At 52.0% G+C, this 16,510-nt stretch overlaps 2 protein-coding genes across 5 annotated transcripts; both read right to left on the bottom strand.

The window, feature by feature from the left end:
- Window positions 1-101: 101 nt before the first annotated feature.
- CUEDC2 (CUE domain containing 2) lies at window positions 102-7,954 on the bottom strand. Of its 3 annotated transcripts, none has more exons than XM_041742962.1 (9): window positions 7,798-7,954; window positions 1,996-2,082; window positions 1,498-1,641; window positions 1,339-1,400; window positions 1,124-1,251; window positions 856-1,038; window positions 662-723; window positions 520-580; window positions 102-436 (listed from the first exon to the last, which is right to left on the bottom strand). In XM_041742962.1, exons 2-9 carry the CDS (start codon window positions 2,067-2,069, stop codon window positions 290-292), a joined length of 861 nt encoding a protein of 286 aa, XP_041598896.1. In that variant the 5' UTR covers window positions 2,070-2,082; window positions 7,798-7,954; the 3' UTR covers window positions 102-289. The 3 variants fall into 3 exon arrangements, with proteins under 3 accessions (XP_041598896.1, XP_041598897.1, XP_041598898.1); XM_041742963.1 differs by having other exon boundaries at window positions 1,996-2,079; window positions 7,798-7,938; XM_041742964.1 differs by having other exon boundaries at window positions 7,734-7,924.
- Window positions 7,955-12,560: 4,606 nt separating this feature from the next.
- Window positions 12,561-16,499, bottom strand: C2H10orf95 (chromosome 2 C10orf95 homolog). 2 transcript variants are annotated; one of them, XM_041743310.1, is made up of 2 exons: window positions 14,815-16,499; window positions 12,561-12,717 (listed from the first exon to the last, which is right to left on the bottom strand). In XM_041743310.1, exon 1 carries the CDS (start codon window positions 15,570-15,572, stop codon window positions 14,844-14,846), a length of 729 nt encoding a protein of 242 aa, XP_041599244.1. In that variant the 5' UTR covers window positions 15,573-16,499; the 3' UTR covers window positions 12,561-12,717; window positions 14,815-14,843. The 2 variants fall into 2 exon arrangements, with proteins under 2 accessions (XP_041599244.1, XP_041599245.1); XM_041743311.1 differs by lacking the exon at window positions 12,561-12,717 and having other exon boundaries at window positions 13,560-15,522; window positions 15,677-16,499.
- Between the last annotated feature and the right edge of the window lie 11 nt (window positions 16,500-16,510).

Raw genomic sequence — 16,510 nt, 5'->3', positions numbered from 1 at the left:
CCTGTTGGAGATAAGGGATATGAAACTGGGAGACAAGTCAGACAGACACAGTACCCCAGCACCCCAGTTCTGAGCAGAAATGACCAGAATGCACTCACACCTTCCTGGGGCCACCTTTACTGTGCCCATGGGCAGCTCCAAGAGGAGGTCAACACTGTGGGGCAAGAAATTGGAAAGCAGAGTGGAGAAGGGGGACAGGAGTTAGGGCGGGCCCTGTGTGGGGGTGTAGGGCTCCTGCATCCCTCTGGGATCTGAGCCTAGAAGGCTCCGGCAGAGTCTGGTGAATGCCTTAGTGGAAGCGGTACTTTCTGGCTGGCTTGAGGTTGATGTATGTGGCCTTCATCTCCTCGGCCTCAGGATTCCGCACATCTTTGAATCGCTCCCCTTTGGTGCTTACTACTTGGTTGTCGATGTACCGGATCAGCTTCTTGGGGGCCTGTCAGGCAATTGGGTAGTGAGCAGCAGAAACCAGGTAACAGTCCACCCACTCCACACCTCTAGCAGCCATAACCCTCTCACCTCCCTGGGAGCCATGGGCCGATGAATCTTCTGATCCTCTGCGCTATCCACCATCATGTACCTGCCAAAAACTGGCTGGGTGAAGCTCCTGCCACCCTGGGAAGACCCTCTAAGGGTCTAGCCCAGCCCAGCCCAGACTCACTTCTGCAGGATGAAGGACTTCAGTTCATCCTTTTGGGGGCCTCTGAGTCGCCTGGGCAGGTCCTGCAGAGAAGGGAAGCCTAGTCTAAACCCTAGGGCACCAGCAGAAGCAGACAGGGATAGGCTAGGGGCAGGGGCTTAACACTAAGGTGGAAAAGGCTATTTGGGTTGAGGGGGATGTCTCGCAGAGGATACCTGGTTGGGGCCATCCCAGGCTGGAGGCCCCTCCTCCTTCCCCTCTACAAGCATCTGCACGGCTTCTTCCAAATCTCCTCGGGCTTTGGCCAGCACCCACTGGGCCTGCTCCACTGAACAGGTAGGGAACACCTCCAGGAGTACATCCACCCCCGGCAGCAGCTCCTCCTGAGCACCAGCTGCCTGTGGGCATAGATGTTGACAAGAAGCAGTACTTCCTTCTTTCCTGGCCCCTAACTCTCTCACCAGTACCCTCCTCTACCAGTACCTCATCCTGGGTGTCTCCAGCAGCAGTAGAAGCCCTAGTCTCTTCTTTGAGCTTTTCAGGCCGTTGCAGGGGCTCTGGGGAGATGGGTACCTGACCTTGGACCTCAGAGCCCTGTGGTTGCAGGTTCTCTTAAGGAAGCAGATTGAGTATCAGGTTTGCCAGGGCTTTGGGGGTGGGTGTTATGAATCATCCAAGTGCCCAGTCCCCAAACTCACCTTTGTTCCTGGCACCACTCAACTGCCCTGAGAGCTTCTGCATCATGTCCCCTACTGTACCCCTGAAAAGACAAGGAAAGTGATTAAGAAGACAACTTTGCCCACCTTCCACAATCAGCCAGTCCTCCACCCCCTCTTTGCCCCCCAGCCAGCTCCCACCTTGGGATGTGAGCAAAGCCAGGCACATAGGCCTCCATCATCTCAGTGAAAGCCTCCATATCGAAGTTCTCTTCTGATGGTCCAGAGGGGCCCAGATCCTCCAGGACCCCGAGCACATAGGAGAAGATGACCTCATCCAAGCCGCTGCAGGAAGGGGACAAAACAAGCCCTGGGTAGGACACCGGTACTTCCAGCACCCCCACTTAGCCTGAGACTCAAGCTCTCAGCTTCACTGGGTCCATGAGCCAGACTTCAAGCCTTGAAGCCAGAAAGTAACCCACCCTGCCACAGAGCTTTGGTTTCTCATCTGTCCAGCAAGGTGACAGAGACAGGTTAAGATGTAAGGCCATACCAGCAAATCAGAATCAGCTCTTTTCCACCTTAGGATTAGAACTGAGGGCTTCCCACATTAGTCTGCCCAGGGCCCAGGGCCCCATATGCTGCCCATCAGCTCCAACCCTGACACTAGCATGATCTTTCTAGGAGAGCTGCTTCTACCTGAGGTCAGCCTCTGGGAGGTGCGTCTGAACGAAGGCAAGGAGGGCTGCACTGACAATCCTCTCCAGCTCCATGCTCTCTCCTCTTCTGGAAGGAGAGAAGATGTAGGTTTGTCAGGCCCTCTTCTGTCTGCCCCTACCCACTAAGGCCCAGAGGCAGCCAGCTCCTCCCTCGTGCCCTGCTGTGGAAAACACTTGTTGATGTTGTCCATAGCTTCCAGCTCTGCAGCCTTCCCCTGCTCCCTCAAGCAGAGCTACAGCCCCCTCCCTGCCCATCTTTCCACCTCCTTTAGCCTGAGAGAGGGCTCTGTCCTGTCTCAGGAGAAGGCCTCCACAGTGGTCCCCTCTCCCTTCCCCCAACCTCTCCGCATCTCGCTACCCCATTCCCCAGCAGCAGGCCCAGACCCTCTGGCAAGAAGCCAAGGTCTTGGGGTCACATGCCTCCTGGCTGAGGAATTCCATCATTGAGAGGGTCACTTGGCCCTCAAGTTCAACCACAAGGGGCCCATTGTCCAGCCACCCCAAGGAGCAGGCCTCAGGACCAAGCACAGCCTTCCCTCGGCCAGAATGGGCCGCCCACCCACTGCACAAAGGGGCTTTTCTGGATATGGGGCTCTGATGGAAGGGGAAGTCTTTAAGAAATTCTCTCTTCCTGCCCAATCCAGCAGCTTGGAGCTATCTACAAAGCACTTTCCATCCTTCTTCCCAAAGCCAATGGAGTCCTACAAGATCTGGCCTTTGCCTGCCTCTCCACCCTCATCACTCATTCCACTCTTGCCTCACCAGCCTCTTTGCTAGTCCTCAAACTTCCCCAGCTTCTTCCTATCTCCTCCAATATCCACATGGTTCATCTCCTCACCTCCTCTTATGCTCTGCTCAAATGTTGCCTTCTGAAAGAGACCTTCCCTGACTAACCTACCAAAAATAGGTATTTCTTATACTCCTAATCTCTTACCCTGCTTTATTTTCTATATAGTACTTACTACAGCTTAATGTTATTTTATGTTTGCCTATTGTCTGACCTTCCTCATAGACTGTAAGCTCTAAAGTGCAGGGGGACTTTATCTTATTCATTGGTGTAACCCCAGCACCAAAATGCTTGTACTTAGTAGATGTTCAATAAATACTCATTGGCCTATCTCATTCCTATCTACATGCTTTTGACTCTCAACAGTCTACATGTGGGAGTCAGGAACACAAAGATGGTAATGAATGGCTCCACTCCCACAGGTCCAAATGTCAGCTCATCATCCCACTCACAAGTCTCAGAGGTATCTCAAATTCCACCTACCCTACAGTCATAATATTTTCATGATCGGTGTACATGCCCCCTCCTATTTCACCCGACCACTCACTCAGCAGCCAAACCTGAAACCTGGGAATTACCCTTGATTTCACCCTCTTTCAACCCCATCTCTGCACTCAGCCAATCCAATCCTGTCGATTCTATTCCCTTATTAGTCTCCTTTCTATCCATTCTCCCCAGCTCATCTGGCTTCTGCTCCAATATCTCTACCAAAGTTTCTCAGTCCAAGGTCATGAGTTACTTTTTCAGGTTTTGGTCTAATTAGGTTGAACCATATAAGCTTGCCAATACAGCCTGGTTTTGATCTACAGGAAGGAAGGAAGGGACAGAGGGAAGGAGGAAAAGAAGGAAAGAAGAAAAAGAGAAAAGGCTATTTCTTATGGTTTCACCTAATATTTGCCTTTTCAAGCAGTATCAGTGTTGGCTTCTGAGGCATCACACTCTCCTTCTTCTCCAACCATCTCTTCCTGGGCTCCCTTCCCTATCCCCCTCTCTTCTGCCAATAGGAAAGCTCAGGCTCAAAGCTGTACTTCCTTTCTCCTTGCTCTGCACCCCATCTCTAATCTGGGCCCACATCTTTATGAACCAACTCTATGTCACCAATCCCCAAATCCTCTAGCACAGTACCCTCTTCTGAGCTACACATTTGCATATCTTCCTCACTGACACCTCCATGTGGGTGACTTAATATGTCCCAAACTGACATTCTTCCAACTTCTTTGCTCCTCCAAGGCTGTCATCAGTAAATGCACGTGCACCTACCCAGCTGTTCTCCCTGCTAGTCTGAGAATTATCCTGACAGCATCCTATCCCTTCCAGGCCTTCCCACATCCAGTCACCAAACCCTGACCATCACCTTTCAACCCCTGTGCTTCTCTCCATCTCTCCTCCCATTCTGCTCCACTTCTTGCCTTCACTGCCAGAGCCTCCTAACCCTTCCCCTTACTACCATCTTTCCCCCAAGAACCTATTCGTTATAAAGATCATTATTACATTATCTGTGCAAAAATCATGTTTTTCCTGCTTAAAAATCTATCACTGACTTCCCCCTTCCCTTCTGATTAGCCCAGATTATTTTTGTGCCCTTCAGTTCCTTACCCCTGCATCTCTCCAGCCTCACCGTGTACCACATCCTCCCTGGATCACTCCCCTCCACCCTGGCTTTCTTTCAGTTTGCCAACATTCAAGCTCTTTCATGGCAAGGGCCCTTGAAACAAACAAATTGTTTCCTCTGCCTGGACAACCTTCCACCTCCACCCCTTCACTTGTCTAACACCTTCTCACTTGTAGGGTCTCAGTTTACAATTTTCTTCCCCAAGGGACACTGACCTTGACCCTTGAGAATTGCTTTGGTCCCCTCCATCTTACACCCTCCTTGCAGACTGTGCTTTCACTTATTTCACAGTACCTTTCATAGCTATAATTAAGCAATTATTTGGGCAATGTTTAATGTTTCTTCTAGTTGTTTCATGAGGACAGGGACTACACTCCTGGCTTGTTCACTCGGTATCACGTGAAGTAGGATACTCAGCAAATAGTTACTCCTTGCTTTACAAATGAACTGAAGCTCTGTGAGTATAATGATTTGTCCAACATCACTTGGCTGGGCTGTGGTAGTTAAGATTTAAATCCAGGTCACCTAGCTGAGTGTATATTCCAAGGGATGGGGGGGGGGGCTCTCAAGACTCAAGCGGGTTGAGACAGAGCTACAATCTATGATCATAGTTCCTCAGTCCCCTGAGTAGCAATATAGTGTTGCTATGACAGCACAGGGGTCACTTTGAACCACAAGACTAAGAAGCCCTAGCCTATTGTGTGTGTGTGGGGAGATGGCTGCCTCTTGCTCCAGACCCTAGCATGGGCCCTGGAGAGGAGCAGAACTGCTCAGGGCAGCCTGGGTGGCTCAGCGGTTTTAGTGCCGCCTTCAGCCTGGGGCCTGATTCTGGAGACCCGGGATCAAGTCTCACAACAGGCTCAAGTCCCACATTAGGCTCCCTGCATGGAGCCTGCTTCTCCCTCTGCCTGTGTCTCTGTCTCTCATGAATAAATAAAATGAGTAACATCTTGAAAAAAAAAAAAAAAAGAACTGCTCAGATCAGGCATGCCAGATACTATTATGCAGTTCCCCCAAGAGGTCAGCCCTCTACAGAGACCTACACCCAGCCTGGTTTTTTTTTTTTTTTTTTAATTTTTATTTATTTATGAGAGTCACACAGAGAGAAGAGAGGCAGAGACACAGGCAGAGGGAGAACCAGGCTCCATGCAGGGAGCTGGACATGGGACTCGATCCCGGGTCTCCAGGATCGCGCCCTGGGCCAAAGATAGGCGCTAAACCGCTGCGCCACCCAGGGATCCCATAGCCGGGGTTATACCAAATCCTGGCTGCTGTCAGTTGCCTGGAAACCTCTGCTGGAACAAATGTTGCTGCAAGAAAGTCTAGTTTCTAGGGAGGAAGTGTTCAGGGATGTGTTTGATGCCTCTTGGTTTCTAATCAAGGTCTGAGGGCCAGGGAGTTATTGGGAAACTCCTTAGTTTCTCCTTCTTTGTTCCCCCAAAGAAAGTCTTCCTCCCCTAAGCTTTTGCTTTAGCTTGTCTCCTAAGGCAACACCCCCCCTTCTATTCTGGGGCTGCCCAAATTTTACCCAGCCTTTAAAGCTTGCTGTGCACTTCTTTCTTTCTTTTACCCTTCTCCATCCCTCTAGCCTTCCTCAGCATTCTTTCCTGCCCAGAGGCTTCTTATTACTAATATTTCTCCTCCACAGTCCCCGAGTTAGGGAAGCTGGAGCCTAAGCAGCCAGCCTTCTCCAGGGTAAGAACATGGTTTTCATGAGACTTTCCAAATTCTGGACGTAGTCTACAAAGCTCCATTACTTCCTTGAGGCTCAAATCAGGGCTTACTGGTTAGTGGTGTCCATGGAATATGATTGTCATCCTGTCATGAGTCCTGTTTAAATACCTCTGATAGGGGGGATCCCTGGGTGGCGCAGCGGTTTGGCGCCTGCCTTTGGCCCAGGGCGCGATCCTGGAGACCCGGGATCGAGTCCCACATCAGGCTCCTGGTGCATGGAGCCTGCTTCTCCCTCCGCCTGTGTCTCTGCCTCTCTCTCTCTCTATGACTATAATAAATAAATAAATAAATAAATAAATAAATAAATACCTCTGATAGGGACACCTGGGTGGCTCAGAGTTTGAGCATCTGCCTTTGGCTCAGGGCATGATCCCAGAATCCCAGGATGGAGTCCCACATCGGGCTCCCTGCATGGAGTCTACTTCTCCCTCTGCCTGTGTCTCTGCCTCTCACTGTGTGTCTCTCGTGAAATAAATAAAATCTTTAAAAATAAATAAATACCTCTGATAATGGTAATAATAGTTCTATGTATTTTATACCTATTAACTCACCCAATCCTCACAATAACCCTAAAATATAGATACTAATATTATTATACTAACCCATTTTACCCAAAAAGAAATGGAGACACCGAAAGGTTAAGTAACTTGCCCAAGGTCACACAGTAAGTTAATGGCACATTTACATCTAAGCAGTCTGGCTTCAGGACCCTTACTGGTAACCACTAGGCTACACCACCTCTCATGAAGTAAACGATATAGTTCAGGCCCATGTGCCGATCCTCCTATCTTGCCTGGCTGGCCCTCCTGCCTACCTCAGGATCCTTGCTTACACACTTCTCCCCCACTCAGAAAGTCTTTCCCTCTGCCTCTCATTCTGCAGGACTCACTTTCTCCCTGTAGCCAACCCTGGCTACCCCACCCTCACTGCCCCCCGGTGGCCTGAGAGCTCTCCAGGACCAGGCACAACCTTGGACTGTCCCATGCCCAAAACAGACCCTCTGGAACAATTTAAGTGAGACTCGGGGAAGGAGCACCGTGTTGTTCCCTTGGGGGTGGGGAGGTGCTCAAGGTGGAGAGAAAGCAGAAGGCCATGTGGAAGGAGTCCTGGGAAGCAATGTGGGCATTCAGAGGGTCTAGCACGGAGGGTCTTCACTGCTTTCTCAGCCGCTAAGAAGCCCAGCTCCTGGGGCCCTCTAGTCCCATAACACGGGTTCCAGAGGACATCATTGCCCCTGTTCTCCAAGTCAAGTCTTAGAGGCGCCAAGGACACTGAGGGCTACAAGGGATTCTGGCATCCAAAGTCAGGCGGGAGCACAAACGGGGATAGTGGGGTGCACAGGAAGTGGGACCGCGGTCTTGGTCCACCCCTGAAGCGGAGCTCCCACAACAAGCTAGCGGGGTACCCATAAGGGTCCGGAACAGTGGGCCCGGGGGAACCGGGATGCGGCTGCAGCCCTGGGGAAACAGAACTAAAGAGGCCTGAGGAAGCTGGGATGTGCCTTGATACAGGCCACGGCGAGAATCAGAGATGGGGGGCCGAGGGGCCCCAGGGAGTGCCATGGGGGGACACACAGGACCGGTACCCTGGGTTAGCAGCGTTCTCTGCGACTCTCCTAGCCCTGGGCCGGGGGCCGGAGGGGAAATCACCTGCTCCGACGGGCGCCGCCGGCGACTTGTCCCGCGCGGTGCAGCTCTCATCCCCCAGCCCCACCAACGAGATCAAAGGCGAGGCCCAGAGCGGTTCTCTTTCAGAAGCGCTGCGGTAGCCATTTTTAAGAAGGGCAAGTGCCCACAACCGGGCGGGGCTTCTGGGCCCGTGCTCGTTTGTCTCGGGGTTTTGGACAGGCTCCCGCAGCGGCCATGTTTGTTGCGGGTTGGGACGAATTCGGCGTGGGTCCCGCCAGTGGGTGGAGTCTCAACGGCTGACCGTAACCCCGCCTGGTTCCTTATCAGCTGCGAAAGACCGAGAACCTTTCGACCCCACCCATTGTCTTCCCGTCCGCCTTCCTTGCCCCCAAATCTCCGCCCTCAAGTCCTGTAGCTTCCTCCTCTCTCCCTGTCTCTGCGGTCTTCCCACAGACCTGGCTCCCTGATTGGATCTGGTGGCCCCTACACCCAGAATCCGGTGCTCTTCCCAAATCCCAGTGTCTTTCCCCCTTTAAGTCCAGTCTAGGCTCGAGGTCTATCATCCAGTCAACTTTTTAGGTGATGACTTCCCCACCATACCTGTCCCCTTTGCCTTCCCTTAACAGCGATGTCTCCCCCCAAGATTAGTGTGGGTTATGCCGTCTGGGTCTTGGGACTGAGGAGCCTCTTTTGGGTAGGGGTAGAGGGGAGCAGATGCTGGGGCGGGGAGGGGGCGGTCGACCTGAACCCAAATCCAGGACAGTCTAAAGGCCATGCCTACACCCAAGACCTTCATGCCCGTGTTGGCAGGACCTCTCATTTAGGACAAGACCATTGAATTCCAGGACCCAGCAAGGCCTCATCTGCTTCTTTCTGTTCCTGCTGCCTCAGCTTCCAGGTGCCATCCTCGGAGGAGACCCACAGCCATTCCTTCCCAGGACTCCCGCTGGGGGTCAGAAAGGAAAGAGTTCTCTTCCAGGGTGAGCTAGCCCATCCCCAATCAGCAGGGATGAGCCTCTCATAAGGTGCTGGGTACTCAGGGATAGTCCTCTCATAAGGTGCTGGATACTCAGCGACTGTCCTTGCCCTCAGGAGCTCATGGTCCAAGTTAGAAAGTCCCATCTTCTCTTATTCCCTAAGGGCTGAGGTAGTGCCAAAATATGGAGAAAGCGGGGTTCACTGCTCCCTCTTCCCTTGCTGCAGGCTTCTACCTCCCCCCACCAGGGTCCTCTGGCCTCAAAGAGCAGAACATTCACGGCTGGAGGGAAGAGGGCAGGAAAGGGGAGGAAGGAAGGTGGGAGCGCGTTTGGCGTCGCGTCTCCCATAAAAACACTGCGGCTGCCAGCCTGGCGCTGCTAGGGTTAATGAGAGGTGGAGAGACAGCAACTTTGAACTCTGGCTAGGCTGGCCCCTGGGAAGGGGGGTGATGGGCAGTTCCATCAGCCCCAGCCTCTACCAGCCTTTTAAAGGCTTGGCCATCCCTCCCTCCACCCTCCCTACCCCATCCCTCCCCCTGCACATGTAACCTCTCTCCTACCACCCCATTCCTTCATCATTGAGCACCATGCACTGATCGACTTTCATCTCTCTCATACCTCACCCCAAATCGGCGAACTTTCGTGCTCTAGAGTTCTCCTCAAGTAGAGCCGTCTCCACCTAAGTTTGGCCTAGAGAATCCTGGCGAAGCCATCCCTGTGTGCCTTTCCCCCCACCCCTCTGGCCTGTTTCTTGGCTGGCAGTGGACGTAGCTAGATATCATCAGAAAGAACTTCCAGAGCTTTGGGAGAAGGATGATGGGAAAGACCTCTTAGGGGGAGCCCCTTGATTCCTAGCTCAAATCCGGAAGGGTCCCAATTCTGTGCTGCTGGGGGTTTGGTTCTGGGGTCAGAGGACAGAAGGCAGGCAGAGGAAAGGGACTGCCACCGACACGAGGACACACACAAACTGTAAGGAAGGGGCTCAGGGACACTTGTCCTGCTAGGCATTCCACAGCTGGCTGGACCTCAAGCCCCTGATTTTCTGTCCCCTCAGGTCTCAGTCTCTCCATCCCCAAGATGGGAACAGACTCCACCTGCCCTTCGGGTGCTGCTAGAAGCTACATGGGGTGAAGGAAGGTAACATAATGACCCCTCTTTTCCCATCCCCTCAAGTGGGTTTTGCAGCCTAGGCCACCTCCTGAAGGGAAAAGCTAGAAGCCTATGCTGAAGCTTCGCCTAGCACATCAATTCCCCATCTTCCAACCCCAGAATGAGGAATTGGGCTTGAATTAGGCATAAAGGGCTGATTTCCCAGACCTTAAGGGCAGTGATAAAGCCCAGCTGGCTGGTCTCAACAGGTGGGAGGGACTCAAAGACTGAGGTGAGGAAGGGGACACTTCAAAAGGATGGGGAGAAGGGAGGGGGTCCCCGCTCTTGCTTGAGGTCAGAAAGGGCTCTCTGGGCAAGGTGCCCAGCCCTCCCACACCTTCCTCCTTTCTCAGAAGAGCCAGGATGGGGCGGGGGTGGGAGTTGGCTGGGGCAGGGAGGGGGCCCTATTTAAGGAGCATTCTCTAAGAGCATCACTGCAGATCCAGCCTTAGGAGCAAGAGAGGAGGCTTCATGGGTAAGTGTGGGCCCTTGCTCACAACTCAAGCGGGGTGGGGGTAGGGTGGCTCCTGAGCTTGCAGGCTTGCCTTTCCCTCTCCAGGGATAGGCTGCAGCTCTGCCTGGTGAAGGGGAAGAGCACCCATTCCTCAGTTTAACTCTCCAGAAGTGAAAGTGTGTTTCAGGGAATTTGGGGGATTCATATTTTAGGGGTCCCCTTTGGCTCAGGAAGCCTCCCAGTTTCCCGAGAGATGCCCTCCTCGGTGTACATATTCTGGCTCTCTCCCAGCCCCCAAATCCCCCTGGAGTACCTCTCCACATCTGGCCCTGCCACGAGCACATCTGGGCAAGAAGTGATTCCACAGTATTCATGGAATCCCTGCCATGGCCCTGAGACCTTCTCATATCCTGTATCAATCTTATTGGAATTTAGAAAGCCCTTGCCCCTTCCCTGGGGATGAGTCCTGTTTTTCAGCTGTAAGCTCAGACCCTCTCTGGGATAGGAGGAATCTTGAGATCACAGGTTCCTCCTCTGACCCACCATGAGAATGGGAGGAATTCACAGAAGAGAACACAGGAGGGGAAGTATCAAGGCTGAGAGAACGCTGGCCACTTGGCTCTGAGAACTGAATTCCATAGGCTGTGAGCTTGAGCAAACAGCCTAGGGACTCAGTTCTGGTGCCCGGCTGTGCTCTACCGTCAATATGGAGGCCATGGGGAAGCTGCTGGCTTGGGCTCACAGCATTCCAACCTTTTGCCATTTTGCTTTCCTCCAGGCACCAGCCAGATCTTTTAATAACTTCAACTTGGGCTACCCTTCTGCTCAAAGACCTCAATGGCTCCCCCAAGCCCCTTTGTCATTAAAGTCTTTCACAGTATGGCTTCCACTTAGCTTTCAAGTCGGAGATTCCCTTGCTCCTGGTCATAACCTGCCCTCTAATGAAACCCCCGTTGCTCCCTGCTCCTGCTGCTTTCTCATGCTGAACCCTCCTCAGTTCTTCTTGGGACACCTCTTTCCCATCACTGTCTGTTGGGATCCTATACATCCTTCAAAGTCTCTCTCAGATGCCTCTTCAAAGAAGCCTGCCTCAACTTCCCAACAGTGCAGATGATCTCCTGCAAATCTTCTATACTCCTCTCTAGAGGGGCGTGCTCATTCATGAGCTCCATAACATCTAGTCCAGTCCAGCACCTCATAGCTATTCAGTAAATATTGCTTGCATTTTGCTAAGTGTGGCTAGTGTATGAAGAAGCAGTTTGCCCTAAAAATTAAGGTACAGATTTCCCAGATGCATTACCCATGTGTGACCTTGGTAAGCTGTCGTCCCTATAGGCCTCAGTTTCCTACTCAGTAAATGGCAAAAATAATTATATGGACATCAAAGTTTTGTGAGGCTTAAATGATTTGATACTTTCTGTTCAGGGCTTTAACATAGTACCTACACACAGTAAGTTCTCAGTTAAGTGTGTGAGTTTATTATGATTCTTATTATATTCCCTTAAATAGAATGTGAGCTACCCCACTGGGAGGTAGGATAAGGCTTAAAATTAGTCAGCCAGAGTTTATTGAGTGAATGGCTCCAGACCAGATGTCAGGGTCAGGTAAGGGTGGGGTAAAACCAGGAGGAGGCCAGAGTTTGGTGGCCCAAGCCCTGCTGAGATCCAGGAGTTCTGGATAACCTTGGATGAGTCACACTTTCTCTCTGGCCTTGGATTCCCAGCATAATGTAAATTGAGGGGATTGGACCAGGTGAACAGCAAAGTCCCTGGCAGCGGAGATGTTTTATGAGTTCTAAGCTTCTAAGGGTTAAGTTTAAATAAAAGATCAAAGAAGGAGGCACCTAGGCTCCCTGCAGGGCTCCCTTACATCCACAGGGCCTGGAGCAAGCACTGGGATTTGGAAAGATGTGTATGGCAGCATGCTGGACTGAGATGAGTGGCTGTACTTCCTTCAAAAAGCCTGTAATCAGGGGCCCTCTTCCCTTAGTGGGGCTGGGGGTAAATTGATGTGCAACCTATGGGCATTTCTAGGGCAGAAGTGGAAGCCCTGGGGAGAAATGTCTGTGAGCAATGCAGATTGTCAGAGATGCAGGAAGTTAAGAAACTTCAAGGTCTGAACCCAAGAGGAGAGAGAAGGAAGGAGATAACAAAACACACTTTATGTCACATGAAACTCAGGATTTAGGTGAAACTTGCCTTGTTTCAAAAAAGGATTTGAGGGGGCAGCCCAGTGGCGCAGTGGTTTGGCGCCGCCTGCAGTCCGGGGTGTAATCCTGGAGACCCAGGATCAAGTCCCACGTCGGGCTCCCTGCATGGAGCCTGCTTCTCCCTCTGCCTGTGTCTCTGCTTCTCTCTCTCTCTATGAATAAATAAATAAAATCTTAAAAATAAAAAAAAAAGGATTTGAGGAGACTTACTGGCATGCAGATAGTTCTCCAAGATTAAAATTTAACACATAGACATAGCTATGTAATACATTTACTACTTTTTGACCCAGAGAGTCAATTTACTTTTTTTTTTTTTTTAAGATTTTATTTACTTGAGAGAGAGAGAGCAGGAGCAGTGGGGAGGGGCAGAAGGAGAGAGAATCTCAAGCAGATTCTCCACTGAGCAGGGAGCTGGATGCGGGCCGGGGGCATGATCCCAGGACCCCAGGATCATGACCTGAGCTGAAGGCAGATGCCCTCTTAGTATTTTTATTTTTAGTTAGAAATTATTTTAAACTTACAAAAATTTTGCAAATACTACAAAGAAATCTTGCTTATCCTTCTTCCAGACTCACCTGTTAACCTTTTGCCATTTTGCTTTCTCTAATCTACAGTCCTTATTCAAATCTTGCTACTTGTCCCATTAATGTCCTTCCTAACAGCTTTCAAATAAGAATCCAACACAGGATTATGGGTTGCATTTAGTTTTCATGTCTCTTAGTCTCCTTTGACCTGAAAGAGCTTTTCAGCCTTCCTTTGTCTTTCATGACATTGACATTTTTGAACAATAAAGACCACTGTGGTTGTCTGTTTACATTTATCTGAAATTTCCTCATGATTATGTATTGCTGCTGAATTGATGTTGTGTTTTCTCAGTTTAATATATCATAAAGCACATGATGTCGACCTGTCTTTATGTTAAAGGAAAAAATTTTCAAGACACTCATTAGATGGTGAGAAAGACTTTATTCAAGAGGAACCACTGCAGTGCACTTCAAGTGTTGTCTATCAGTTTTCCCTACAATTCTACTAGGTTACTACTTTTTTTCTTTGTAATTAACAAATATCTTCTTAGAACATACTTCAAAACTATATAAACAGACTGTTTCTCATCAAACTTTTACCCGTTCATTTTAGTATCCATGAATGATTCTCACCAGGATCAATTATTATTGATTGGAGATTTTCTGACCTCATTATTCCTCCTGCTGTGAGCAAGAGCTTTCCTTTCATATTTGTTTAATGTTAGGATGTACGTAATAGCTATTATTTTAATCAGTAGGTAATAATCTGTTACTGTGATTTTTTTTTTTTAAAGATTTTATTTATTTGAGACAGGGAGAGCGCACGTGTAGGGGTAGGGGCAGAGGGAGAGGGAGAAGCAGGCTCCCCACTCGCTGAGCAGGGAGCATGATGCTGACCAGGGATCATGACCTGAGCCCAAGGCTCAGAAAGCCTAGTTACAAGACTAGAAAATGTCAGTTAAAGCCCTAAATCTATGTCTTAGGCATTCCTTCCTCAGCCACGCCTACCACCCATGCTACAACAGGAGCTTATGTCCTCAAGACTCTTTCCGTGGGTGGCAGGCCGCGGGACCTGGTGCACTGCCGGGCCTAGGTGCATGTCGTCCGGCACCCTGAAAAATAGCTGCTGGAGCAGGGAGCTCGGCCCAGCCCGGCGCAGCCCGTGCGGAGACAGGGAAGTAAGGCTCACATTATAGAGATGAGGAACATCCCATCCCCACCCCTCAAACAGAAAAGCGATCTCGAAGCATACACTTGACTTCATTTATTTACTGTTCACTACAATCTGCCGAGAGGTGGGCCCTCAGCTTGGGGAGGAGCTTGGGCAATTCGGGGAGCTCTGAGAGACGCAGGAGAGGGGAAGGGAAAGTGGGGGCTTGGTGCCGGGCAGGCTTCTAAGACCCGGAGGAGGAGGGACCGGGAAACAAAGGGGCCACGCCCCTCTTCCAGCTCACACCCACGTTTCCAAGTCCGAGTGGAAGGGAAGAGAAACAGGACACCCGCCCCGAGATGTTCTGGATCTCTTCTGGCCCTTCCCCCGCTATCCAGCAAAGACGCGAGGGAAATTAGGGAAGTGCAGCAGGTGGGCGGCGTGTCGGCTCGGTAAAAAACGAAAGCAAAAAGCGAGGTGACAGACAGGTGCACCGGCGCCGGCGCGCCGCGGAGGTCTCCCCAGTAGCGGGCCGGGCGGCGGGCGCAGGGGAGGAGAGGCGCGCGCGTGCTCACCGGGCCGGCCGCCGGGCCCTGCGGCGTCCTCAGCTCGGGCCTTTCCTCTTCCTCCGGCGGCCACACTCCGCCGCTTCCGCGGCCGGGCTGCTGTCGCCGCTGTCGCTGCTGGCGGGCGGCCGCAGCACGCGCCTCTGCACGCGGTACTCGTGCTCGCGGACGCGCGGCGCGGCCTGAAGCAGGAACTGCCCGCCGCGGTAGGTGACGCGCACGTCGGTGCGTGGGTACGTGCCGTACACGCGCCGCAGCTCCCGGCGCACTAGGTCCGGCAGCTCGAGGCGCGGGTCCAGCGCGCGCTCCACGCGGCCCCAGCGCAGCTCGGCCTGCTGGCTGGCGCCCTCTGGCCACGGGGCCTCGCGCCGGGCAGCCGCGCTCCCCTCCGCCGCGGTCCCTCGTAGCGAGGGCCCCAGGCAGCCTGGAGCGGGGAAACGCGGGCGCAGGGCCGCGGCGTAGGCCTGCGGGAAGGCCCACGAGGGCGGCGCGGCCGCCAGGGGCGCGCCTGGGCCGTGGAAGCAGTGGTATTCCCGCGGAGCCGGCCACTCACCTGCGATCAGGCGGGGGGGCCGGCTGCAGAAGCTGTGAGCGTGGATGGGGGGCAGCAGCAGAGGGCCAGTCAGGTAGGCATACGGGAGGGGCTGCAGGGGAGGCCAGATGCCTTCCCCGGGCGCCAGGCTGCTGTAGAAGTACATGCTGGGAGCTGGTCCACACCTGCAGTGGGAGTGTGTGGGGATACCCTTTGTTCTACCTCCACTACCCATCCCTGGGGCCTTGTAACCCACAGTTCTGGTTCACAGCAGGAGCCCATGCACAGCGCCTGGTGGTTTTGGGGGACTCTTCCTAAGGCATTCACTTTCCATCTCACCTCTTGTCCCAGGGCTGGGCCGAACCCCAGGCTCTCAGTAGGCAGTAAGGACCCAAGGCCTTTTCAAGCCCTTAGCGGTGAAGTGTTCTTCCCAGGTGGTTCCCCAGTCGTCTCCTTCAGCCCAGGGGAGCTGGTCCCCAGCATTTGGGGGAGCCAGAGAGGTCCAGAGCAGACTCCTCAGCACTTTTTAGTGGCACGGCTCTCCTCCATGCCGTACCTCAGCCACTCCTCCCGGTTTCCAGGCAAAGGGAAACACATTTTGCTGGCCAGAAGCCAGCTAGTCTGTGTCTACGCTTGGTGACACTCTGGTCATACCCACCTGCCCCAAATAGTGAGGCCTGTGCTTAGGGATTCCCTCACCACTACATTACTGAGGATATCTTGGTGCCCTTTCCAATTAGCCACCTGTTCCCGGCACCCCATCCTCCCAGCCCTTCCAATTGTTCTAATATTTGAGTGAATCTCCTACATTAGGCACTGAATCAAGTTACTTATGAGCACCTAACTTTAAGTTTGTATAAACCCTAGAAAGCAGGTACTAGTATTTTTTCCACTTTACTTAGGAGGAAGCTGTTTGCCTCAGATTTGGTACATGTTAAGTGTATTCTATGACTAGGAAACACTCCCAGTATTGTAGGCTTATGTAGGTTAAGTATTTTGCCCAAACATACACACCTAGTTATGGTAAGAGCAAAATTCAGCCCTGTGTCTGTCTCAAGACTCATGATTGGTAATTAGCCTTATAGCCAATCCATGCTGGGACTTCTTTCACACTGTCTCCCAATCCTCTCTAGAGAGTTACATAAGAACTAATTCTTAATAGCCATATGAAGA

The sequence above is a fragment of the Vulpes lagopus genome, chromosome 2 (genome assembly GCF_018345385.1).
Source record: "Vulpes lagopus strain Blue_001 chromosome 2, ASM1834538v1, whole genome shotgun sequence".
Classification (NCBI taxonomy): domain Eukaryota; kingdom Metazoa; phylum Chordata; class Mammalia; order Carnivora; family Canidae; genus Vulpes; species Vulpes lagopus.
This window is presented reverse-complemented; position numbering and strand designations above follow the sequence as displayed.